General features: G+C 41.0%; 1 protein-coding gene across 1 annotated transcript; it reads right to left on the bottom strand.

Annotated features, from left to right (window-relative positions):
- Positions 1 to 1,806: 1,806 nt before the first annotated feature.
- Positions 1,807 to 27,674, bottom strand: LOC120529889 (putative protein TPRXL). Its single transcript, XM_039754105.1, has 3 exons — positions 27,633 to 27,674; positions 2,724 to 2,826; positions 1,807 to 2,396 (listed from the first exon to the last, which is right to left on the bottom strand). The coding sequence occupies exons 1-3, from the start codon at positions 27,672 to 27,674 to the stop codon at positions 1,807 to 1,809; spliced, it is 735 nt and encodes a 244-aa protein (XP_039610039.1).
- Positions 27,675 to 27,874: the final 200 nt, after the last annotated feature.

A 27,874-nucleotide genomic window follows, 5' to 3' on the forward strand; every position in this document is an offset into this window, starting at 1 on the left:
TGAGTGCTTTTGTAATGATCACTCACGATTATTCCAATTGCATTATCAGGCAAGCAATTTTATCTGTACATGGACAGGCAGAGAGAAGCTAGGGTCATACACTGAAAAGGATCAATATTACCGATCCTGAGCACTTCCTCTCTAAATTTCATGCATGCAGTTCTCAAAATAACCACGTCGTTTTGACAATAGTATGCCATTTCTTGTCTAAAGTTAAAGGTACCGCTTTTAATCGAGTCGTACCAAGACAAAAACTCCTCTCTTTCCTGATTCATCATGTGTCGAATACTGTAATATTTAGGATTGGGGTACGGTCCGATGTAATTTTGATTTTCAGCGGTATTAAAGAAATGGGGAAAGTACCCTTTTTGAGCCTGGAATCCCAGGGCTTTGGGCATACTGCTCAGTTTCATAGGTAAGAAATTCAATAAGTCGATAAATCTCAAGTTATAATCTTCTTCTATAAAGCACATTAGCTTACAGCCCTGAGATGTAACAAACGGAGTTTGCCCGCTCTCAACGAGATATTTCATGAGGAAATATTCGTCATACCCCTTAGAATTGTGAGCTATGAACGTGTAATCTTGGTATTTCGGGCATCGATATCTGTGGAAGAACTTTGCTACGCAGTCCTCACTGACCCAACTCCATGACTGTCCATTCCAATGCATGCAGTGGATGTAATTGGGGATGTGGGATCCGTCATCTTGACGGCACTCAAAATCGTAGAACATATACTTTTCATGGATCAGTCTTTGTGGTAAGCTTTGAATAAAACACTGATGATTTTCATCCGTTTGTTTCACGACCGCTCTACAAACACAACAGTGTTTGGGTCGACACTTGTGTGGTTTTGATTCGGCATTCACAACGTATCTCTCATTGCAGAGAGCACAGAATTTATGGGCGTCGCAGATGCTTTCAGACCGACGCGTCTTTGCATTAAATTTATGCGTTTTTGTGGAGTTCGAAGCAAAACCTTGATCGACAGAAACGACGGAAATCGGGACATCGAAAAGCCTCCCCGGCAACCCATTGACAGTCTGTAGATAAACAGACATCACAGTGCTGTTCGCAGCGATGTTGTGACGGGCTAGAATATCCCGTGTAACAGAAATCGCTGATGTAGTCAAATCCCAGAAAGCCTTTTAGATTCAAAATACCGTAATAATGCTCATGGTGCAAAAACAGGAACGCTGTCTTTGGTTTTCTGGTCCTGGACGCTTCAAATTTTAATAGAGTGTTAGTGTTCGGTTCCCGGTACCAGGTGATATTTTTAATTCCTAGTAGCCTCTCAAATTTTTCTACATCTGAAAACGTTACTTTCTGATCCATTGATAACCCAACCCTGACGTGCAGTTGACGGGCCTCTCGTTCACACAATTTCTGGTTGTTTCTGAACTTATCATTTAATACAGCCAGCAAACCCCTGGCAAAACAACACTGATGATCCAGGTTGAAGGAGATCCATAGGTGCTTCCGTTGTTTTTGAACGATTATATCGTTGAAAAGGGTACAGAATTTACATCTAGGAGTCCCACCACCAGATGGAACCCTCACCATCTGAATGATTAGTGTCAGACTGGAATCGGCTAAAATAGTAGTGTGACTCTGGAGAAGTAATTCAATTTGATTACAAAAGTCCTCAACAGAAAGCATGCCCGTAGGGGTTAGGGAAAAAACACTGGGGTTGAGAGATTCGGCATGTAATTCTAGCTGCACTAGATCCATAGGATTCAAAGTGCTCGTAAAACTGTCTAATATTTGCTGAAGGGTCTTGTGTATATGATTAAAAACTTCGGCGCATTAATCAAGTGTGTAGGCTTCAGAAAAATTGAAGTGGTGTCTAATCTCGATATTGTTAAATTTGGGACGCTCCGTTATAGAGAAATTATTTAATCTAGAGGTGGAGGGTTGCGGGGAACTTGCTGGTGGCTCCGGAGATGATGGATTCACCATATGCGAGGTAGATGGCTGTGGAGAGTTTACTGACGGCTCTGGAGATGAAGGATTCTCCGTATGTGAGGTAGTTGGCTGTGGAGAGTTGGTTTCGAGACTCAAGTTTACCACGGACGAATTAGTCACTCCTGATCCTGTCTGAGGATGTGGGGAGGAATTATCTGACTCTTTTAAGTCATCAACAGGTGAGTGCTGAAGACTGACCTTACTGGGCCCTGAGGTACCTGAGGTAGAAGGGTGTCTTACAGGGTCGGTCAATGTAGTCGAGTCGTCGTCCAGTAACTGTTGAAGTGGGGATCTACTTGTCCCTGAGGGACTTGAGGTAGATGGTTGTATTACAGGGTCGGTCAAAAAAGTCGAGTTGTTGACCGGCAAGTGCTGAAGTGGGGGTCTACTTGTCCCTGAGGTACCTGATGTACATGAGGACCCTGATATCCCTGAGGTAGAAGGTTGTGGGGATTTTACATTCGTGTCTAGGGCAATTGGTTGTTGTGAAGGGCCTGAAGATGTTCTGGCCTCAGAAAAGGTATTCTTCAAAAGCTCCAGCAGAGCGTTAACTACTGCTATTTCATCAGAATTTAGAACCTGGAGTGAATTATTAATGAGGTCAAAATTGTCAATCGGGTGTGTCACTGGGGTTGGTGATTGAACAATTTCAGGTGATCGCGGAGCGGTGGGGATTTTAGGAGGCTTTATAGAATATTCGAGGATATCAGACATCTGTTTTAATAGTCTCAGGTTTTCACTGGAAGGTCTTTTCCTACCTTTGCGCCCTCCAGGATCTTCACGTTCACTGTCTGTATCACTGCTGCTGCTGCCACTGCCGCTGTCGTTGCCGCTGCCACTAGACCTGTTTTCAGACATGACCTAAATTTAAGCAAAGATTACAGTTATGATCACGGAAAATAATAATAATTTGCAGTCAATGTTATTTTTAATGAAAAAAGTAATACAAAATCTATCCTTTAATTTCAGGGTAGAACCTTGGAAAAAGTATACAGATACATCAAATGTAAACTCATTTCAGGTACAGAATTGTACCCAGGAGACTCTAATTCTACAAATTGCTCCAGTACCCAGCGAAAAATGTCACCCAACTGCTGCAGTCTTTCACGATGTCTCCGATCGTGGTCAGGCCAAAGGGAATATCGGGGTGAATAACGATTTCTACACCGAGATCCTCGCTCAGAGTGAAGTGTTGCCGGCAAAGGGGACCGCCCGGGAGCTGAACGCCGGCTAGAATTAGAAGGCGTTGCCGATTGCGGAGGAGAATGTTGAATGCTGCTCTCAGAGGGTGTAGGAGAATGCTGGCCACTGCTCTCAGAGGGCGCCGGAGATTGCCGACCGCTGCTCTCAGAGGGCGCCGGAGATTGCCGACCGCTGCTCTCAGAGGGCGCTGGAGAATGCTGAATGCTGCTTTCAGAGGGGGGTGGTGTTTGTGGAGTCTGCCCAGTGGTACAGTGCTAGATTTTCTGAACCGTCAAGCAATTGCGTTAAAACACCACGGGAAGTGGACCTTGAAAATAAAAGTATACCCTTCTCAATTAAAGGCCTCTTTTCACAAAATCTGGAGATATGTATGTTCCCCTAAGTTTCTTCAATAAACTGAAAATGACACTTACTGTGATTGTACAAATCAGGGTATTCCCTTTGAGAAACAGTTTCATGTTGTACAGGATTTTCGTCTACAAAACAAAATGCATACGCTCTTTAAAATAACATTTCCCCATTCATTTTAACTGGGCACCCGTGTAATGTCCGTTGTCCGGCCCAAGGCTGACATCTAAAAATTATTACATCGAAAAGTCCAGAATTTTTTAAATAGAATCCATTGTAAGATGTAGATTTCTTTAAACAGCTGCATGCCTTTCCGTAAGATCGTTTTCACCCTTCCCACCCTTTGCTCTGACATGGGGTTAAAGGTCATAAACCGGCCTAAGCTGGGTCCCACCCGTTGCCTCTGAGATATGAATCAACACTGACCCACATCCTCACCTTAGATTCAGGCGGCCGGAGGTGGTGGGGCGCTGTGCTTTGGAAAGAGCGGTTTTTCCAAAGAGTATTTTAATTCACTTTTTTCTAGCACCAGATATCCGATCTGATTAAGGCAATTTAACTTTTAGAAAAACTAAACACATTTCTTCTTTATGGGAGGTTTAAAATGGGAGTTATTGGATAGAACCGGGATTGTTTTAGATATACTTTTTATACAGATTATAAATTATACATACAAATTATACAGCATAAGATAGATATTTTTAGACATCTCAAACATGATTTAAAAGGGAGCTGTTGCATATATATATATAGAGAGACATATCTAGAGATATATAACATGAAAGAAGCTATTGAAATGATTGCAAACTCCTGGGCGCAAGTTAAATAAAGCACTATAGTAACAAATACAGAACCATCTTTACAACCAAATATTTTTTAGGTCCCTGGGAGTACTCTGTAAAGGAATTTTACCTGTATATATATATATATATATATATAGAGAGAGAGAGAGAGAGAGAGAGAGAGAGCGAGAGATAGATAGATATAGTCACGCACATGCCCATGGGAGGCAGTCATGGTGCTGACTGAGAGGGTGACAATATGTAGTAACATCTCTTCTCCCGCCACTACAGATCACAGGAAGGAAAGACCACTTAAAACCAAACCAGGTTTCACTTCCACCTCCAGGCTACAGCCTCCAACTGACCTCTCTTCCACCTAATCCTCTTGAACCCTTCTTTTTCCGTCCCCTACATATAAAGCCAACCACTTGCCTCATTCAGGCAGTCACATCTTGGACTCAATCTTGAGAGACTACTACTCCAGGAGTAACATTTCCATTGTTGCTCACTGCTACGTGTTGTTGTGACAATGACTTAAAGAAAAGACCAGCGTAACATATCAATGGTGAAACATGGAAATATACAACAGAATCATGTGTGCTCAACTTCGGTAATGACTAAAGTCTAACAATGCCTGTTATGTCTAAACCACCATACCCCGTGATCCTAGGTCGAGACTTGTCTGAAAGTAAAAGCGGCCACATGATTGCTACTCCACAAATTTGCACCCTGATGTTCATTGCAGTAGATTCCCAGGAGGGACCAAGCTCCTCTTGTCCCCCTTCCCTTGATTGATGTCCCCATTGAACATAATGGAGTAGGCCTGGTAGGACCCCTTGAACCCTCTGCAAGAGGACACAAGTATATCTTGGTCCTCATGGATGATGCTACCCAGTTTCGGAGGCTGTTCCCCTGCACTCAGCTAATTCAAAAACTATCGCGCAGGAATTAGTATGGGTCTTTGCACGAGTGGCATCCCAAAGGAAATCCAAAATGTCCAAGGGATGCCTTTTATTTTGGAAACGTTCAAGGAGGTGGCCAAATTACTCGAAATAAAGCATCTAAAGATGCTGTGTAAGGTGAGAAGCGAGAATGAGAGGAACTGAGACCAGTTACTCCACCTCATTCTATTTGCCTACTGGGAACTCCACCAGGCCTCCATGGGCTTCTCCCTGTCTGAACTATTGTATGGATGACAACCTCGGGGATTATTGGACATCCTAAAAGGTGGCTAGGAGAAAGAGTCCCTCCTGTCTATCATTATCCTTGAATATATCTTGCAATTGTGCGATAGACTGTAAAAGATACAACCAATACTAAAAGAGTACATGGAAAAGGCTCAAGCAACACAGGCCCTTTATTACGACCATGGCAAAGTCCTTCAGGAGTTGCACCCAGGAGACTGAGTCATGGTCCTCGTACCCACTTCCCACTCTAAATTACTGCTCCGCTGGCAAGGTCCTTGCGATGTTAAGGAGAGGAAGGGCCTTGTCAACTATCTGGTTAAACAACCGAATTGTCGGCCGAACAAACGGATATATCATGTAAACTTGCTGAAACCATGGAAGGACAGAGAAACAGATACCTACTCCGGCAAGCACCATTCCATCTTCGCTCAGAAATTTAACCTTATCTTCAGCCCGATTTGGCACCCTCTCAACAATGGGAGCACAAGGCAGCTATCTGGTCTATCCTGGAAGTGGTTAGCGAAATACCAGGACAGACCTCTCTGGTTGAGCATGACCTTGTGACTCAACCTGGGATCATTGTCAGGAAGAGCCCCTACCGGCTTCCTGAGGCAAAATGTACAGAAGTGGAGCATGAGATCAAGAGAATGCTGGACTTGGAGGTAATCAAAAAAAGCCTCCGTATTTAGGTCCAGCCACATTGTCTTGCTTCCTAAACTGGACAGAAGTTGGCGCTTCTGCAATGACTTCTGCCAGCTTAATCAAGTCACCTAATTTGATGCCTACCTGATGCCACGAGTAGACAACCTCCTTGAGTGGCTTGGCCAAGCTCAATACCTAACCACACCGGACATTCCAGTGTCTGGTGGACAAAGTGCTATGGCCGTACAATGCCTACAGTGCTGCCTACTTGGACATGGTCATCTACTCTTGGACGTGGTCATCTATTCCTGCACGTGGGAGGAACACAGCATGTCAAAGCAGTGCTCCAAACACTAGCGGTAGCTGGCCTATGGATCAACCTGAAAAAATGCTTCAATATGCTAATGGAGGCCAAGTATTTGGGCTACCTGGTGGGCCGAGGCACCATCAGACCATAGTATGCAATGTGAGATTTTTGAGACCCCAAGGACCAACAAACTGCACTGTGGACCAACCCTAGGCGTATCTCCTGTGCACATATCCAGACCAACGCAATCTCGACTCTCTGACTTTGTCTCCAAAATGGCAAACCTGAGCTGACCCTCTAATATACTCATTCCTAATCCTATCCATCCTCATCACACCCAATGCAACTCTTAGCATTTTTAACTCTGCCACCTCCAGCTCTGTCTCCCGTTTTTAGGTCAATGTGACCATTTCCAACCCATATAACATTAAGTAGCTGGTTCACTACCATCCTGTAGACCTTCCCTTTCACTCTTGCTGATACCCGTCTGTCACAAAATTACTCCTGACACTCTTTTCCACCTATACAACCCTGCCTGCACTCTTCACCTCTCTTCCACAATCCCCATTACTCTGTGCTGTTGAATCTGAAGTATTTAAACTCAGCCACCTTTGCCAACTACTCTACTCTCTGCATCCTCACCATTCCACCGACCTCCCTCTCATTTACACACATGTATTCTGTATTGTTCCTACTGACCTTCATTCCGATTCTCTCTAGAGCATATTTCCACCTCTCCAAGGTCTCCTCAACCTGCTCCCTACTCTCATTACAGATCAAAATGTCATCAGCAAATATCATAGTCCACGGGACTCCTGACTAATCTCGTCTGTCAACCTGTCCATCACCACTGCAAATAAGAAAGGGCTCAGAGCCAATCCCTGATATAATCCCACCTCCATGTTGAATGCATCTGTCACGCCTACAGTAGACCTCACCACTGTCACAGTTCCCTCGTACATATCCTGTACAACTCTTATATACTTCTCCATCACTCCTCATACAATACCACAACTCCTCTCGAGGCACCCTGTCATATGCTTTCTTCAGGGATTTTGTTTTCCCTGCTTATCTTTTCTGACTGTTTCTTCACTAGTATTGCACTAGGTTGGTCTCTCTCTCTCATTCCTCCTATGGCACGAAGCAGAAGCAGACAATGGCCGACAGTGGGGTAAATCGTGTTGCAATCGTAGTTGAAGTACTCCAGGCACTCAACGAACAGATTCAGAAACTGCTGTCCCAACGGAGATACCTTAGAGTTCTGAAGGCCCGGCTGCTGGATAAACCGTCCTCGCCATCTGTAACCGGCAAAACATCAACCCCGCGTTGTGCCGACCTCACCCCCGCTGATGACCTCGGTGGATTTCAGCTATGCAGGCGGGGGTTCAAGGCCAGAGCACCTCCATCGGCACTAATAAAAATAATTTAGTTCCTATTCCAAATATCAATAACACATATAATACTCATCTCTGCCCATCCGAAACATTAAATATGGCACTATTAAATGTTAGAGCTTTAACTAACAAAACGTTTTTTATCAACAATCTTATTAGTGAAAAAAAATTAATTTTTATTGCACTAAGTGAAACATGGCTTAACTCAGACGGCGCGGTTGTTTTAATCGAATCTGCGCCTCCGGATTGCAGTTTTACTCGTGCAGACCGCCAGGGAAAAAGGGGGGCGGCTTGGCAAACATTTACTCAAGCCGGTTAAAATGTAAAGATGTCAGTTTTGGTAAGTTCAAGTCCTTTGAGTATCTCACCGTTGTTATCCATGGAGATTCTCAAGTTCTAGTATTATCCGTGTATAGACCTCCAAAATTCAACGCGTCTTTTTTTGAGGAATTCTCTGACTTAATGTCAATTTTAATTACTAACTATGACACACTCCTAATAGTTGGCGACTTTAATTTTCATATAGATAATCAGTGTGATCTAAAAGTAAAAGAATTTATGAACCTCCTGGATTCTTTTGATTTGAGACAACTCATAAATCAGCCTACACATAAAGCAGGTCATACGTTAGACTTAGTGATTACTAAAGAACTGAAAGTTGATATAAAACAGATCATTGATATTGGTCTATCAGACCATTTCTACTTTTAATATAGAAATAATGATAAAAAACACTCATGAGAAGCATATTGTTAAAAAACGCTTCTTTGACTCAGCAGCAGCTTTAAAACTTACAAACATTCTAAGCAATCAGTCCGTTTATAGTGCCAACTATAATAGTGAGGATAATGTAAATAGTAAGGTGGAAAGATTTAATACTAAAGTGAGAGCTGCTGTTGACATAGTTGCACCTGAAAAGACAGTGAAAAAATCTTCTAGCATTGTTATACCATGGAAGACCCAAAGAGTGTCTGATTTAAAGAGAACATGCGCAGAGCTGAGCGTAAATGGAGGAAGACTAAACTTACTATCCACTATGAAATATTAAAAGTCAAAATAACAGAATACAATAACACTGTCCGTCTTGAGAGACGCTGCTATTTCTCAAGATTATAAATAACAATGCTAGTAATCCCAGAGTCTTATTTTCTACAATTGATTGCCTACTAAACCCAGGTAACTCAAAGGAATGCCTCCTAAGTACTTCCAGTAAAACCTGTGAGGCTATCGCTGTATTTTCAATCAAAAAATTAATGATATTAGAAATAACATAGTATATCCCTCCAACACTAAGGATCCTCCTAAACCCCAGCATCCTGTTATAAACAAATTAAACTCTTTCACTAGGATAGATTTACCTGATTTACAAAAAATAATATCTCAATTAAAACCCTCCACCTGTGTCCTTGACCCAATACCAACAAATTTTTTCAAAGAAGTATCAGGCGTGCTAATTGATAATGTTCTTGACATAGTAAATTCGTCATTAGATACGGGGGTCTTCCCAGACTGTCTTAAGACTGCTGTAGTTAAACCCCTACTTAAGAAACATAATCTTGACCCCTCAGCTCTTGAAAATTTTAGACCCATCTCTAACCTGCCTTTCTTAAGTAAAGTTCTGGAGAAGGCAGTCATTATGCAGTTAAATGACCACCTAAATAAACATGCTATTCTTGATAAATTTCAGTCAGGTTTTAGAACAAATCACAGCACAGAAACTGCACTCGTTAAAGTAGTAAATGATTTGTGAGTGAATGCAGACAGAGGCTATTTATCTGTTCTCATCCTCTTAGATCTGAGTGCTGCATTTGACACCATTGATCACAATATTCTTAGAAATCACCTTAGTCAATGGGTGGGCCTCTCTGGCAGTGTCTTAAATTGGTTTGAATCCTACCTGACAGGGAGAAAATTTTTGTTAGTTGTGGGAATTACAACTCGAAGACACATGATATCCATATGGTGTTCCACAAGGCTCTATCCTGGGTCCGCTGTTATTCTCAATCTACATGCTTCCGTTAGGTCAGATTATCTCAGGGCACAACGTGAGCTACCACAGCTATGCTGATGACACACAGCTGTACTTATCAATAGCACCTGATGACCCGATTCTCTTGATTCACTAACACAATGTCTGACTAGTATCTCAGAATGGATGAATAGTAACTTTCTCAAGTTAAATAAAATGAAAACTGAAATTTTAGTGATCAGCAATAATGGATACAATGAGGCTATTAGAAATAAACTGGATACATTAGGATTAAAAGTCAAGATGGAGGTAAAAAGCTTAGGGGTAATTGTTGACTGTAATCTGAATTTTAATCAGATCACTAGGACAGCATTTTTTACCTAAGAAACATAAGCTAAAGTTAGACCTCTTATATCACTGAAAGATGCTGAGAAATTAGTTCACGCGTTTGTTTTCAGTCGACTAGATTACTGTAACGCACTCCTCTCAGGACTACCCAAAAAGATATAAATCGTTTGCAACTAGTGCAGAATGCAGCTGCTAGAATCCTAACTAGGAAAAGAAAATCCAAACACATTTCTCCAATTTTAATGTCACTACACTGGTTACCTGTGTCATTCAGGATTGACTTTAAAATTCTGCTTATGGTTTATAAAGCCTTAAATAATCTCGCCCATCTTATATATCGGAATGTCTGACACCTTATATTCCAAATCGTAACCTCAGATCCTCAAATGAGTGTCTCCTTAGAATTCCAAGAACAAAACTTAAAAGAAGTGGTGAGGCGGCCTTCTGCTGTTATGCACCTAAAATCTGGAATAGCCTGCCAATAGGAATTCGCCAGGCTGATACAGTAGAGCACTTTAAAACACTGCTGAAAACACATTACTTTAACATGGCCTTTCTATAACTTCAATTTAACTTAATTTAACTTAATCCTGATACTCTATATGTTCAATTCATCATAATAACTATTCATGGTGGCTCTAAAATCCATACTGACCCTACTCTCTTTTCGGTTTCTTTTTCCGGTTTCTTTATGGTGGTGGCCTGCGCCACCTCCACCTACTCAAAGCATCATGATGCTCCAACAATGATGGATGGATTAAAAGGCAGAAGTCTACGTGACCATCATCATCAAGTTCTTCCGTGAGAACCCTAAATCCAAAGAGGACTGTTTCATTTATGTTAGGTAGAATGCCCAGAGGGGACTGGGCAATCTAATGGTCTGGAATCCCAACAGATTTTATTTTTTTCTCCAGCCGTCTGGAGTTTTTTTTGTTTTTCTGTCCCCTGGCCATTGGACCTTACTCTTGTTCTATGTTAATTAATGTTGACTTATTTTATTTTCTTATTGTGTGTTTTATTTTTCTGTTCTTTATTATGTAAAGCACTTTGAGCTACTGTTTGTATGAAAATGTGCTATATAAATAAATGTTGTTGTTGTTGTTCAGGTCCACAATGATGCAATGCAGCTCCTTCTAGCCTCCTCTATGCTTCTCCATCAACACCCTCTGAGCAAACATCACATCTGCAGTGCTCTTTCCTGGTATGAAACCATACTGCTGCTCGCTAATCATCATCTCCCCTCTTAGCCTAGCTTCCACTACTCTTTCCCATAACTTCATGCTGTGGCTCATCAGTTTTATCCCCCTGTACTTACTACAACTCTGCAGATTCCCCTTATTCGATCCATACCAGTACACTTCTTCTCTATGCCTCAGGCATCCTATCACTTTCCAAGATGCTATTAAACAATCTGGTTTTAAACTCCACTGCCATCTCTCCTAAACACCTCCATGCTTCCACAGGTATGTCATCTGGACCAACGGCCTTTCCATTCTTCAGTTTCTTCATAGCTCTCCTTACTTCCTCCTTGCTAATCCATTGCACTTCCTGATTCACAATCACCACATTATCCAACCTTCTCGCTATTTCATTCTTTTCATTCATCAGCTTCTCAAAGTACTCTTTCCATCTGCTCAAAACACCCTCCTCGATTGTGAGTACATTTTCATCTTTATTCTTTATCATCCTCTGTCTAGCCAATAGATACAGCTCCCCCTTAGTGTCCAACCTCTCATACAACTCATAATTTGCCTTTTTTTTTAGCCTTCGCCACATCTCTTCGCCTTACACCTTATCTCCTTGTACTCTTGTCTACTTTCTGCATCTCTCAAACTTCTTTGCTCCTGTACTTCCCCATTCAACCACCAGGATTTTTTTCCTCTTTCCTCTGCCCACATGTCACATCAAGCACCTTTCTTGCTGTCACCCTTAATATTTCTGCTGTAGTTGTCCAGCTGTCTGGTAGCCATTCACTGCCACCTAGTGCATGTCTTACCTTCTCCCTGAACTCAACCTTGCAGTCTTCCTTTTCCAATTTCCACCATTTGATCCTAGGCTCTGCCCTCACTCTCCTCCTCTTCTTGATCTCCAACATCATCTTACAAACCACCATCCTATGTTTCCTAACTAAATTTTCCCATGCTACCACTTTGCAGTATTCAATCTCTTTCAGGGACATGCAGAAAAAAGACAAAAGAAAAAAAAACAAGTATGCAACAGTCACTAGAGAGTCCTGAAAATTTGACTTGATTAATTGTGTGTCATATATTATGCATTTTGTATCTAGTTATTCAATTATTACCCATAATTAAACAAAATCCCTTGAAAACCCACAAAAAGTTTTTTGTATTGTTAAAATGTCTGATCCAAGCTTAAAATCAACTGTCTAAATAAAAAAAAATCAGTACATGCCTAGCTTCAATAGCTGATGTTGCCTCCTTTGGCAGAAAACAGTCTTGTTTGTATTTCTTGTATCTGTCTATCAAATTCCTTTTTTAACTAGAAGAGTTTTGTTGCTCCTTCCTTAGAGAATATCTTAAACTGTATGATGTTTAAAGGTCATCTAATTTGTACTGTCTACTTCAAGACCACCCAAAACCACAGAATTTTCTGTTGGGTTAAATTATTTGTTTTGACTTTGCCATTCCATAACCTCTGCCATTTTTTTTTTTTTTTTTTGAGCCATTGTTTTGTAGATGTGCTGTCTTCTTATAGTTCACTTTTAGCTTTTTGACAATTGAGAAAGAAAAAAACATTAACTGTAATGATTATAAGTAGTTACCTTACAAATACAGAGGACTGTATTTTGTATTAATCCTGCTGTAGAGAGCTATATAATTTTTACTTCTATATGATTTGTTTTTCATTTATGTAGAAAAAGAATTAAGCTTGTGCACAGAATTATGTGATTAACTTACATTTTTTTATGAGAAAATGCTGACCTCTTGATACTAACAGAACACCCTGTGATATTCTAAATCAATGTGATCGTTTTCTGAATTCTTGCTTAAAAATATAAGAAAAGATGTCACTTATAAATAAGTAAATAAGGATTATTAATCTAACCAAACAAATGTAATCTAATGAAGAAATGAAATCTATAAGAATGTAATCTCTTTATAACTGATGTAATGAACTATAAGAAACTGCTTAAATTGGTCTTGTGTGTGTATACTGAGAAGGGCCTGATAACTCTTTATTTTGGTATACTCCTGTATGTAATAAATCAGGATGTAACCGTAACTTACAGCAATCTAGGTATGACCTCAAAATGAACTGCCATGTTTTTTTCTCTTTGTCTAGTGAATAAGCTAGGTAATAAAAGGGAGGATTTATTTCTTTTAATCAGTCTGCCTGATCCCTAAACAGTTGCACTGAGCTGGGTGGGGGCATTAGTCTCTCAGACTCTTTAACTCACCAAGAATAAAGAAATTGCTTTTATTTTAAATTGTTTTTTTTCCCGTTGTTTTCGACTTCAGCGTCCACAGTTTTTGGTGGCCCGTATGGGGACAGAGACAGCAAAGCGACTCCTTGAGCGGAATCATCCAGAGGACCAGCAAAAGGATCGATTCCGGCTGGATCAGGAAGGCCAGCTCCAGAAAAAATTAGGACTGGCCTGCCTCTGCCGACTCCCGCGTGAGGAGCCCTTGACCTCCTCTAATTTTACTTGAAAGTCGAGTGAACTGGGAACTTCCAGATGGGAGGAAAATTCTTGGTGAGTACCTGGGGTCTTTTTGACTGGGAAAGATAGTCTTGGCTGATTAAGGCACCTCCAGATGGAAATAGAGGTGCCAGAATAGTTAGTGAGTATGCCCCTGGGAATTGAAACAAATATTAAAGAAAGAAGTGGTGGGAAGAACAGAAAGTAGAAAAGGAGCACTTTTGACCTAGGCGCCGAATAAGTGAGGTGTTGAGAATGCTTAGTTAGTGCGCTCCCTGAACGGAGTCTTCTACTGGCTTGGAAAAATAAATAAAATAAAATAAGGCGGAGAGTAAAATAGGCGGGGAAAAAAGGCGGGGAGGGCAAGACTCTTTTGCCTGTACGATCTGGTCATATTCCTGCTCCAACAGATTGATCTTCTGTGGACACCAGCTGTTAGACAACTGAAGAAGGGGGTCGGCATTAAAAAGTCAAAGCCCCAGACCCAGTGGTCAACAAGACTGTTAGTCCACTAAAGCCACGAAGCAGCAGATAGTGACCCGGGAAACGGAAAAGACCAGGGGCAGAAAACCACAGGGGCTGTAAACAGTAAACTGGTCAAGATCCCTTTAGGAAATCAAAAGTCTCTATTGGGAGGATTATTTTTGGAAAATGTACCAAAAGAAAAAAAAAAGACGACTCTCCAAGACGCTACATAGAACAGAAAACAGGTGGCCAGTAGAAGGCTCTGGTGTTATGAGTGAAATACATGAAGTTAGGAGAATTGCATATAGAAATGCACAAGGGTGCTGTAGTTGAGGGCCATATAAAATGGAAATGTTTGATAGATGGGAATTCATAATTAAAGATAGAGCCTTGAAAGTGATGCAGAAGTGCAATGAGGCTGCTTAGCCAAATGAAACTTATAGCAGAAAAAGAAAAGTTGTTTTGATAATGCAAGAACCATCCCAAAAGTCCGGACAAAGGAAGGAAGAATAAGTAAATAAAAATAATATAAATAAAAAGAAGAACAGATTATACCTTGATTTAGTGACAGAATGCGTTTATCCTCACTTTGAGGACAGTAGTCCATCACCACCCCTTGGGGCAGCTGGAGGAATTAATGAGAGAGGAAGAAGATGGTCCCGATGATTTCTAAAATAAACAGTTTTAGCCAGAGAGAGATGAAGAAGAGGGAGAGGGTAGAGATCACCACCGACCTCAGTTACAATCAGTGCAAGCAAGTACTGCGGCACAAAGACACAGCCCGGGGGAAAGAGATGCCTAATAAGCCCCAATTCTGACCCCTCAGGATCAAACATGAATATGAAAGGAAGGAATTTCAAGCACCATTAATACAAGTGCCCATTCCACAATATAATGTACAACAGCCTGACTCAGATTAAAACCGTCCCACCTTCATGAGGTGCAAATAAACTGGGACCTGCAAGAATTAAAAGAGATGGTGCAGGAATTGCTGAACCAGTTTGTGACGGCGAAGAAACAGTTAGATGACATGTATAAGCCAAATGCTACAGAATGGATTCAGGTCCTTCGAAGGAAGGTCCAGGCTAAAATGACGTGAGAGGGCAATGGACTGAGACTTTGGGACAACAGGGGGTTGATAGTGGCCAGTTCAGTAGACAGTTACAAGCACAAATAAATGCAAAATATATCAGCCCTCTAATGCCCAGTGAACTTGTTTAGACAGACTTGATGGCCCGCCTGTGCCTTTGCATCTCAGTTACGAGAAAGGGAGTGAAGGTCACATCAGAACAACACACCACCCTTGCACTGACCACCACAATTACATGCTCTTATGCTGCCTTGATTGTTCATGTTTTTTCTCAAAATAGTAAAAAATCTCTGCCGTCGTGGGTTCCTCTTGGATTGCAGTATTCAAAATCTTTTTACTGTATTGCATGATTGTTTGGACTGTATTATGGTGCTGCTGTCAGAAAAAGAGACTATTTGCATAACAAATTGTTATATCTCAGCAGAATTGGCTGAAGCAGTATCTCTTTTTTGTCACAACTGCTTTTTTTCTACAGTGATTCAATCCCACATATCCCCATTGCTAAATCCGCTTGCTTTCAGTGGCATAATGTGAGACAATGGGTATTAGAATGTCAGGAAAGGGAGGATTGGGAGTATGTGGGACCTAATATTTGGTCCACCCCAGATAGATCTGTTAAGGAAATTGCAGGGGGACAATTTGTACCTGTAATACGATCGCTCTGTCATTCATCTTCCACCTCTCCACCTACACCCATGCTGTTTACCCTTCAAATCTTTTAGTTAGATTCACTCCACTCATCTCTCTGGGTACAAGGGAACTAATATTTTGTCTGAATAGCTCATGTTGAACCCTTGGTCATTTTCCCAAAGTCATCCTTCCGTTTACCTTGTGCACAATATCTTTTTTCACTTGAGGCTGAGGCCGGTATTACCATTGTTCGTGCTATTATTCAGACCCAATACTCTCCTATTCTTCCAGTTAGAAAGCAGATGACTCATGACGGTTCGTTCCGGACCTCCGTGGAGTCAATGCTGCTCTACGCCCTAGGACTTCTATAGTCCCGAATCCTTCCACTATTCTCTCTGCAGTCCTGTCCACTGCTATGTGGTTTTCTGTTACTAATCTCACGAATGCTTTCTTTTCAATTGCTGTTCACCCTGACTCCCAGTTCTGGTTCGCATTCACTTTTAAAGGGAAGTGTTGGACCTGAACTGTGAGGCCGCAGGGATATACAGAGGCTCTGTGTACGTGCATGCGTGTGAGTGTGTGTGCATGTCTGTGTGCATATGGACAAGAATTAGAAAAGATAAAAATTGAAAGGTTATTGGCCAAAGGGGGGTAGTGTCCTGGTGCGATATGTAGCTGAGTTGCTTTTATGCTCTGAGGCTCAGGAATAATGCCAAGAAGACACAAAGGCTTTGTTGGTCTTCCTAGCAGAAAATCGGGCACAAAGTGTTCTGGAAAAAGTTGCAACTGGTTGAAAGAAAAGTGAAATACCTGAGTCATGATTTGACTGCAGGGGAATGTGCACTGTTTAATGATAGGATCGAGGCTATTAAAATTTTACCTCATCCTACTACAAGGCAGCAGGTTATGTCCGTTCTTGGAATGTTAGGAAATTGCCAGCAATGGGTTAAAAAAACATTTTGCTGAAAAAGCACAGCCACTCCAAGATTTAGTGACCTCTTCTAATTTGGCTTTGACTGATAAAATTTAATTGACAGAGCAGGCTGAGAAGGTTTTAACTGATATAAAATAAATTTTGATTTCTGCGACTGCGTTAAGATTTCCGGACTAGTCTCATCCTTTCACACTGTTCGTGGACGAGAAACGGGGGGTGTATTCAATTCAACAACAAGGAAATAGACAAGGACCGGTTGCATACTACAGGAATCCCTCGCTATATCGCGCTTCGACTTTCGCGGCTTCACTCTATCGCGGATTTTATATGAAAGCATAACTAAATATATAACGCGGATTTTTCGCTGCTTCGCGGGTTCTGTGGACAATGTGTCTTTTTACTTCCTGTACATGCTTCCTCAGTTGGTTTGACCAGTTGATTTCATACAAGGGACGCTATTGGCGGATGACTGAGAAGCTAACCAATCAGAGCAAGTTCCTGCCTGCTGAATGCAGTGTTAACCAGGAAGTCTCGCTCATTCAGCATCAACGTGTTTCTCTGTGTAAAGAGTTGTGCTCTTTTGTGTTTATCTTTGTGCATAGCCAAGCCCTTCATTATGGCTCCAAAACGATCTGCTACTGTTTCAGGGCCGTGCCCAAGCGCAAACGGAAGATGTTAACGATTGCCGAAAAGGTAAACGTTTTGGATTTGTTGAAGGATACGATTCTTTTTATTTAAAAAGTAGGAAAGGAATATAAGATCTACGGCCGCAGTTTCCTTTTAACCAGGGTGCAAAACGAGTTGTAAATGGATGTAATAAGGCAGTAGTCTGGATGGAATCTGCTTTTGGGATTTGGATTGAAGACTGCCAGAAGAAGAACAACGGCAGTGCTACACAATCGCCTGAAGTGGCTCCTTTACAAGGGCTGCAACACTCTCTTTTGTTGTGCAGTAAAACTAAACTCATTGTTATCGGACAAGTCATCGTGTCATTGTTGGTGAGTAACCATAATTAATTTTCTACTTACAGTACTTCGTACATGTACGTATATTTAGTGTCACTGTTTTCTTGCATTGTACGTATTTATTGCTGGTGGCCTGTCTATCGTAATGGCTGTAACATATGTGACATCGGAGACACTCGATATCTTTAAAATAATATTTAGGTTTTACTGTATATAAACAGTGTGTTTATATACATAATTTCAATGAATCTTACCTAATATCTAAGAGAATACAAAGGGATTATGCTGTATAACTCTGCAGGAAATGTTTATAAACAGTGTGGGAGAGTTTATAAGGGCTTAAAATATATAAAAATAACCATACAGACATATGGTTTCTACTTCGCAGGATTTTCACCTATTGTGGGGGGGGTCTGGAACGCAACCCCCGCGATCGAGGAGGAATTACTGTATTCTCCAAAAAATAAATTAATAAAATAAATAAATAAAACTGGATCCAGTGGCCGCTACAATCCCGGCCTGTTTGAAAAAAGTTGCTGCAATAACAGAGGCCATATTAGCAAGCTCAGATGTTGTTCTCATGAGTCTATTAACTGTTAAGGTACCACATGCTGTACATTTCATCTTAGTACAGACAAGAACATCTCATTTGACAGGTGCGCTTGCGGTAGTGAAGTGTCAAGCTCACAAGGGGAAAACAAATCCAGTGAGTGAGGGAAATGCGCAAGCAGACATGTGGGCAAAGAAAGCCACCCAGGATCTACTTCACCACTAACCTCTTTATTTCTATAACAGAAGGAGGAACAAGAGTCACCCGAGGATGAAGTTTTATCTCTACAAATTGAAGCCACGAGAAAGGAGATAAAGACTTGGCAGAAAGAGGGATCACAAAAAGATCAGAAAGGAAATTGGATCCATCCATTAACTAAACATCCTTTTTTTCCCAAAAGCTTCTTTCTAGGTATTGAAAAGGCTGCACAAGGTTTGGCCCACGCTTCCAGAACATGCAATGATGGCAAAGGTGCAACAATCCTGTCACACTCGAGGTTTTTCTAACTTTGCTGATCAATTCTGTAAGAGGTGTCCACTATGCCAAAGATTTAATGTAGGGAAAGGCTTGCAGGTAAGTCCAGCTGTAACACTAAATGCCGGAGGACCCTTTGAACATGTGCAGATAGATTTTTTAACTAACCACGTTTGATGGGTATAAATATTGCTTAGTAATCATCTACATTTTCTCATGCTGGGAGGAGGCTTTCCCATGCTGGCACGCAGAGTCAAGTCAGTGGCCAAAGCGCTAGTTAAAAAAAAAAGAAAAATTGCAAGTAAATACTCTCTTACAAGAGTTGTTTCAGTGGCTGTAGATTGATGCCCGCTACTACTGCAAGTATCATCCACAGATTGGAGGGATGGTGGAGCATATATATTCCACCTTAACAATTTAAATTGGCAAACATCTTTGAACAAATAGACCTATCTTGCCCGGATGCATTGCCTTTGGCTCTGGCTGGTCAGTGGGGAAGGACTCATCGCCTAATAAGACTCTCACTATTGGAGATTCTTACTGGCCATCCCATGCTAATGTGTTTTCTGCTATTTAAAATTACTCTCCACATGGTCAACAATGATTTGGCATCTTTTCTTTCAGGTCTGCATAGTGCCTTACAGATAGAGTGCATGAACAAGTGAGGGAAACATCGTGAACTACCTCACTATTGCAAGGACAATACACTATCAAAATGTACTATGTACCCTGTCAAATGTCACTATTGAAAGATGCTCAACTCTGAATCCGGCCACGTTACTCCCCACTGAGGGAGAGGGAGAACCACATGACTGCCATGATGAGATAACAAAGGTCCTGAAAATCAGGCCGGACCTCCAGGAAACTCCACTAAAAACAGGAGAAGTACTTTATGTTGACGGCTGTTCCTTGCGATTAGATGACGGAACAATCTCCACCAGTTATGCAGTGGTCAAAGGAGACCACTTACTTGAAGCAAATTGAATCTCTTCTAGTTTAAGCACACAAGCAGCTGAGCTAATAGCTCTAATTGAGCTTGCCAGCTGTCTGAAGGGAAGGTAATAACCATTTACACAGATTCCAGGTACGCCTTTGGAGTCTGTCATGATCATGGGGCATTATGGAAATTAAGGAGACTCAAAACCAGTACTGGTAAGCCCAAATAACATCAGAAATTAGTGGAATCCCTTCTCGTAGCTATAACAAAACCATCAAAATTGGCAATAGTTAAATGCCAAGCCCATACTGGGAAACAAGACCCAGTCAGCAAAGGAAACAAACTGGATGATCACTTTGCTAAACAGGCTGCCTATAATAACAGACCAGTCTCTTTATTCCAACAGAAGGATGCCAAAGACCCTGATAATCAAATTGTTTCTTTACAGAGCGCCGCCACTGACCGAGAAAGGATAAAGTGGTCCCGAGAAGGATTCCTCTGATGGGGTCTGGACCCATAAGCAAACTAACAAACCTTTCCTCCCAAAGGCTTCTTTTCCAGGAATGGCTAAAATCGCACATGGCCTGGATCATGCAGGAAAAGACGCTATGACTCAGGATGTCGAGTGACATTGGGAAACCACAGGGTTCTCTGCATATGCTGAACATATGACAACATGCTGACAATTCTGCCGACAATGTGCCCTATGTCAAAGGTACAATATAGGCAAAGGAATTTAGGTAAGTCCTTCCATTTCCCCAAAACCAGTGGGTCCATTGAAGCATCTTCAAATGGACTTCATTAAACTAAAGCCGTCTAGAAGATATCGATACTGCCTTGTGATTGTCGATGTGTTCTCCCGGTGGGTTGAGGCTTTTCCTTCTAAGCATGCCGATGCAAAGGCAGTGGCTAAAGCTTTAATAAAAGAAATTATTCCAAGATGGGGAATACCACAGAAACTGCAGATCGATAACGGTACCCACTCTGTGAATTGTGTAATAAATGAGCTGACTACTTGGCTCCAGATAGATGTACATTATTACTGCAAATACCATCCCCAAAGTGGAGGTATTGTAGAAAGATGCAATAGCACCCTAAAATCAAATTTGACAAAAATCAGTGAGCAGACATACTTAACATGGTGTGGACTAAGCAATGGACACAGACAGGCAGACATGTTGCAAAACACCACAACATGTTTACTTTACAAACTATTTACAAAAGTCAGTGCACACAACCCACTTTACCCCCAAGTCCAGGCCTCACACACATTTTGCCTCTTCTTCAGGCCGCCTCCACTCTCCTTTTCTCCTGCTCCGGCCCCTTTTATTCACACCCGGATGTGCTCCAGGTGTTTCCCGGCAATCTCACGCCAACACGCCCCAGTGTGGCGGAAGTGCCGGCTGTATCCCCGGAAGCACTCCGGGTATCCCTGCTCCTTTTCCCCCCAGCACTTTCTGGTGTGGCGGAAGTGCTGAGGTCCAGGGCTCCAAAGGCATGGGGGTGCCCCCTGGCGTTGACCATGGGCCCCTACAGGGTTGAGCTTCCAAGCTCTGTACCCGTGGTCCCCATAGCAACCAGGGTAGCTGTCCCCACGTGGTCCGAGATGGGCACACGCCCTCTTCCAGTCCTCCAAGGCGTCCTGGCCGGGTCGTCGCCCCATCCATCTGCAACACTGGCCAGATGCTCTACCCCTGGCCTTGATGGGGTTGAGAAGAAGGACACAGTTGGGACTGTCGCCATTTGAAATTTTAACTGGATGCCCCATGGCCGTTGGCATGGTTATCAGAAATGTCACTCTGCATACTGTGGACAATGATCTTCTCTCCAGTCTTACAGGTCTCCAAGCCTCCCTGAAGGAAGTCCATGAACAGGTTAGGACCGATCCCCCACCGACGGAGTTCCAGATCCTCCTTGGAACCTGGATACTAGTCAGAGACACCTGAAGGAAACATTGGCATCAACCTCGCTGAATGGGACCATTCCAGGTGCTGCTATCTGCACCCCACATGCCATGAATGTTGAAGGACTCTTTTCTTCAATGCACGTCTCTCATTGTAAAAAGTGGACTGATTCATTAAGCTGTTGTTATTTTTTGGACTTTCTGTGTTGGGACTCTGTCAAGGGATTATTCCTTTTTTCTAAGAGGATAATCTGTGATATAAGTGGTTACACAAGAACAGATTCTTGTTATGCATGTGCCACTGCTAAACCCTATCTCCTAGTTGTATCCCTTCCCAATAATCTTTTTTAATTGTGATATTTTTAGGAAGCACATAACTTTCCTGGTTGCCCTTTTAAGTGTATCTTAATGTCAGGAAGTACACGCTAGAAATGCTCCTAACTGAAAAGTGAAGATTGTGTGTGTTGTGTTCAGCAACAGTTGCAGTACCTATTCCTAACAACACTGCCCCGGACGGTTCTATTACCCGTGCTTTAGCTGGTCTCACCTCCCTATCTATTGAATTAGCAGAAAACTCAGGAACACATGACTCTTTCAATGATCTCTTCCAATGATTGGTTCGGTTCTTCAGCTGGTTGGATTAAAACTATTTTCATAACTGTCCTTATTTCTCTGGCAGTTTTCATGCTCTATGGTTGCTGTCTTATCCTGTGCATCCGAGCCCTTCTACAAAGGTTTATTAACGCCTCCATTACTAAGGTTTATCTCCTCAGCACTGACCCTGACTCCCAGTACACACCTTTTCTTCCATCCCCCGACCCCTTTCCCAAACTCTTTCCTAACTATGATGATGCAGAAGTCTGATTATTTAATGTGCACATTTTATGTGCAAAGGGGGGAAGTGAGAAAGAAAAAACATTATTAACGGTAATGATTATAAGTAGTTACCTTACAAATATTGAGGAATGTATTTTGTATTAATCCTGCTGCAGAGAGCTATATAATTTTTACTTCTATATGATTTCTTTTTCATTTATGTAGAAAAAGAATTAAGCTTGTGCACAGAATTATGTGAATAACTTACATTCTTTTATGAGATAATGCTGACCTCTTGATACTAACAAACAGAACACCCTGTAATATTCTAAATCAATGTGATTGTTTTCTGAATTCTTGCTTAAAAATATAACAAAACATGTCACTTATGAATTAATAAATAAGGATTATTAATCTAATCAAACAAATATAATCTAATGAAGATATTAAAGCTATAAGAATGTAATCTCTTTGTAACTAATGTAATGAACCATAAAAAACTGCTTAATTTGTTAATTTGCTTAATTTAATCTAAATTATTACAAGTATACTAGAGCACAACAAAATATTGGGGGGAGGTGCCTCCTTGTATTGCAGACGTTTAGACCAATGAACGAGGGGGATAGGCGGGTCTTCAATACAAAAGCACAAAATTATGTATTTTACACATCCTGAGCATTCCACTAGATAACAGGCATATGTATTATTTAATACGCATAATGTAAGACTTTTTTCGCCATGGACACGGTTCACTTCAGTTGCGGTTGGACAGCACAGTTCGCCATTACATTTCATCATAAACATTTTTCTTTCATTATGCATGGAAATGTGAGATTAAAGGAACACTCCCAAAAATGACTTTTTTATATATGTTAGATACTCTATGTAGTTTGTAGTGATGGTTGAGAAAACAAGTACAGTAGAAGGGATGTACCTGACCACAATTTTGACTGCCTCAGAAAAGTGTCAGAATACTTATATGGATGAGAAATTTCAGAGTTTGATTTTTAATAAACTTGCAAACTTTTCTGAAAACATTTTCACTTTGTCATTATGGGTCATTGAGTGCAGATTGATGGGCAAAAATGGCAAATATATCAATTTAAAATTAAATCTGCAACACAAAGTGCTGAAATGCAAACTAGGTCACTGAATATTCTGTAGATATTTGTCATATAAAGTAAAATTAAACCAGTAAGAATTTTTGACAGACCAGACAGAGTCTTCAAAATGACATAATTAGAAGTTCATGTTTATTGTAAATGACTAAAAAAACAGTTTGTTAAAAAAGCCCTAGTAACTACTAGTCCATTCATAGTCATAAAGGAAGGCAGTAGCTTGTAGGTGCTTACTTAGTGAATCTGCTAATGAGGAGCTGACTCCTGTATTTCATTCAACTCCAGGAAAAAATCATGTTTTCTGACCTTTTTCAATCTGTGGCATAAACAATATTTAATAATTGACTAAAACATGTATAATTGTGGTATATTTTTAACTTCACTTTTACAATCATCTAATATATAAAGCAGAGTCGAAGTATGTGTGTATGTATGTTTGTTTGTCTGCCATACAAATCTGCACCGGGCGTCCAATCGCCACCAAGATGGGGATAGGCCTCCTTTGTGACCAGGAGGAGGTCATGGGGTATGTTTGGTTGGGAAAAATGTTCATGGTGAAGTGCAGGGCACCTTTTCACCGACACAACGTTCGGCACACATCCCAGGCAATCCCGTCTGGCATACCAAACAATTACAGCTGCTACTTCAAGAGCCTGTGAGTCATCTCAAGAAAGGGAAACCAGGCTGTCTGCCAATAGGAGCAGGGCTGCTGATGCAAGAGTGGATGAATCATCTCAAGAAAGGGAAACCTGGCTGTTACCAAATCACATACTGTATCTTTGGAGAGACACAGTGTTGGATGTACTCTATAGAATGGCAAAAGCGTGGACTCCCTAAAAATGGCTAAAACAGAAAATACGGCCCATTGATATTGACAATGTGATTAGTGCTGAGCTACCAAATCAAGAAGTGGATCCTATCCTATTTGAAATACTTCGTAAAAACATGATCCACGGCCCATGTGGAAAATTCAACAAACATTCTCCTTGCATGGTTGATGGAAAATGTTCAAAGAAGTATCCCCGAGATCTGCTTCAAGAAACACAGACTGGCCAAGATGTATATCCACTATACAGACGACAAAAACCATGTGATGGAGGTTTTACTACTACTATAAAAATGCACATTGGTGGTGGTTACCAGGAGATTGAGGTGGACAATAGGTGGATTATTCCCTACAACCCACTTCTATCAAAGATGTTCCAAACTCATATAAACGTGGAGTGGTGCCATTCTGTGCAATTCGTCAAATACATTTGCAAGTACGTGAACAAAGGAAGTGATCAAGCAGTATTTGAACTTAAGAAAATTGGTCCTATAATCGACGAGGTGCAAGCATTTCAACTTGGAAGATACATTAGCAGCAATGAAGCTGTGTGGAGGACACTTGGTTTTCCTAACCATGAACGGTATACGACAGTTGTGCATCTTAGCGTCCATTTGGAAAATGGAAAAAGGATGTACTTTCAGCCTGGAAACTTGCAACAGCAGGTACAGGTCTTACCAAAAACAACACTTACAGCATTTTTTGATTATGCCAACATGATGCATTTGCGCAGTCACTTTTCTACTGTGATGTGCCAAAATATTAAACATGGAATGTTCCCAACAAAATATTCCAAAGGCGAAAGCAAGGAAATGAAGTAGATGGATATCCAACAGTGCGAGCTACTGAAGCTTTGGGTCGAGTTTACACAGTTCATCCTTCAAATGCTGAGTGCTTTTATCTGCGCATGCTGCTCCATGTCGTCAAGGGGCTGACATCTTTTGCATACTTACGGATTGTCAATGGAGTCATGTGTAAAACTTTCAGGGAAGCTTGCGAAAGACGAGGATTGTTGGAAAATGACCAACACTGTGACATGACAATGGCTGAAGCCACTGCAACATAGTCATCATATAGACTAAGACACCTTTTTGCCATATTGCTGACTACCTGTGCACTTCCTAACCCATTTAAATTATGGGAAAAATACAAAACAGGTCTTAGTGAAAACATTTTAATACAGCTTAGAAGAGAGAATCCTGCTGTGACAGTTGACTTCTGTGAAGAGATCTATTACGCAGCTCTGAGGCTTTTAGAAGACCTGTGCTGCTCAATGACAGGGAAGATCGAAGATCTTGAAAAATACATCTCTGAAAATCATGGTGACATATCAGAGAGTTGCTTACAATACCATATTGAATCTCATACATACAAACAAAGGATATATCGTTTTCCTTCATGTACCTGGTGCAACTGAATAAATATTCCTCATCAACCTGATTTTGGCCAAGATTCGTCAGCAAAGGAAGATTGCACTGGCAGTGGCATCTTCAGGTTTTGCTTCCACTCTCCTTCAAGGAGGGCAAACAGCATATTCAGTGTTGAAGCTGCCACTAAACTTTGTTAATAGTGACAGTCCTGTATGCAACATTAGCAAAGGATCAGGACAAGCCAAAGTGCTACAAAACTGCAGAGTGATCATTTGGGATGAGTGCACAATGGCTCATAGAAAAGCTCCAGAGGCTCTTGGCCAATCACTACAAGACCTACATTCAAACAACTCTTTGATGGTAGAAAATGTTGTTTTAGCTGGTGACTTCCAGCAGACACTTCCCGTTATTCCAAAATCAACACCTGCTGATGAGCTAAATGCATGTCTTAAAGCATCGCACCTGTGGAAATACGTCAGAAACATTACACTCACAACAAACATAAGAGTTCATTTGTGTCGTGACACCTTTGCTAAATCGTTCTCTAAACAATTGCTTATGCTAGGAGATGGGAAGGTTCCTGTAGATAGTAACACCGGGCTGACTGAATTTGAAAGATCCATTTGCAATATTGTTGCAAGTATTCAGGAGCTACAAGAAAAAGTTTTCCCCAGTATTCAAATGAATTACAAAACACATGAATGGCTATCTCAAAGAGCTATTTTAGCTCCCAAGAATGACATTGTGATCAATATAAATATTCACATCCATCAGATGATTCCAGGCAGCCCTAAAAATTACAAATCTATCGACACTGTCATAAAACCTGCTCAAGCTGTGTTGTTTCCAACAGAGTTTCTGAATTCTTTTGAACAAGCAGGACTTCCCCCGCACAATTTGTGCCTTAAAACTGAAGCACCTATCATGCAACTTTGCAATCTTGATCCTCCAAAACTGTGTAATGGGACTTGCCTTTGTGTTAAGACTCTCTATCCAAACATTATTGAAGCAACTATCATAAGTTGCGCAAGACATGAAGATGTTTTCATACCAAGAATACCGCTGATTCCGAATGACTTACCCTTTGATTTCAAACGGCTGCAATTTCCTGTTCATTTGGCTTTTGCTATGTCAATTAATAAGGCTCAAGGGCAATCACTGCAAGTTGCAGGCATCAATTTGGAAAATCCATGCTTTTCACACGGACAACTCTATGTAGCATGTTCTAGAGTGGGCAATCCTCAGAATTTGTTCATTTTCGCAGTAAAAGGCAAAACAAAAATATAGTGTATCCAAAGGCTCTGGAATGACCACTTATATTATCTATGACAATAAAATGTCAATCAGAAAACTGTTTTATTTCTATGTTCTGTTTCTTTCATTTGGGAAAATCACCGGTTATAGATTCCCGGGCAACGCCGGGTAGTCCAGCTAGTACTTAATAATCTTATATTTTTTAAACAAAACCACTTTTAAAGTGGTACACAATTTGGAGTGAAGTCAAATGAACCAGTAGCTAAATTTTACACCTGTGTGTTCTGCACAGCAGAGCATTAAACATCCATTAGGGAAGCAAAATAAAGCGTTAACAACAAAACATATTGAACAAAGCTCCCACTATATTTCTGATAAAAGATAAAACAGACATTAGTGAGGCCTTTTCATTTTTTCAGAGGCATGCCATATGTTAAGAAGAGAAAGAGAGAGAAATGAATGAAATTATGAGTTCAACACAAGATACCACTCACCTTTGGATAGGCAGACTGGCTGTTGTGAAAAACTACAGACATCTTGAGCAGTCAACTAGGTTATGATCTAAATGCCTTGATTATAACATGCTATATTTAAAAATTTGTGCGCTGCTGTAATCTGTGAGCATAAATTTTAAATTATATTTACAGAATATTAAATCATTTAGCTTGGTAATAAAATAAAATAACTAAAACCCACATGTGCACAAGAATTACAGGAAAGCACAGTGAAATTTCTA

The sequence above is a fragment of the Polypterus senegalus genome, chromosome 5 (genome assembly GCF_016835505.1).
Source record: "Polypterus senegalus isolate Bchr_013 chromosome 5, ASM1683550v1, whole genome shotgun sequence".
In the NCBI taxonomy this organism is placed as follows: Eukaryota; Metazoa; Chordata; class Cladistia; order Polypteriformes; family Polypteridae; genus Polypterus; species Polypterus senegalus.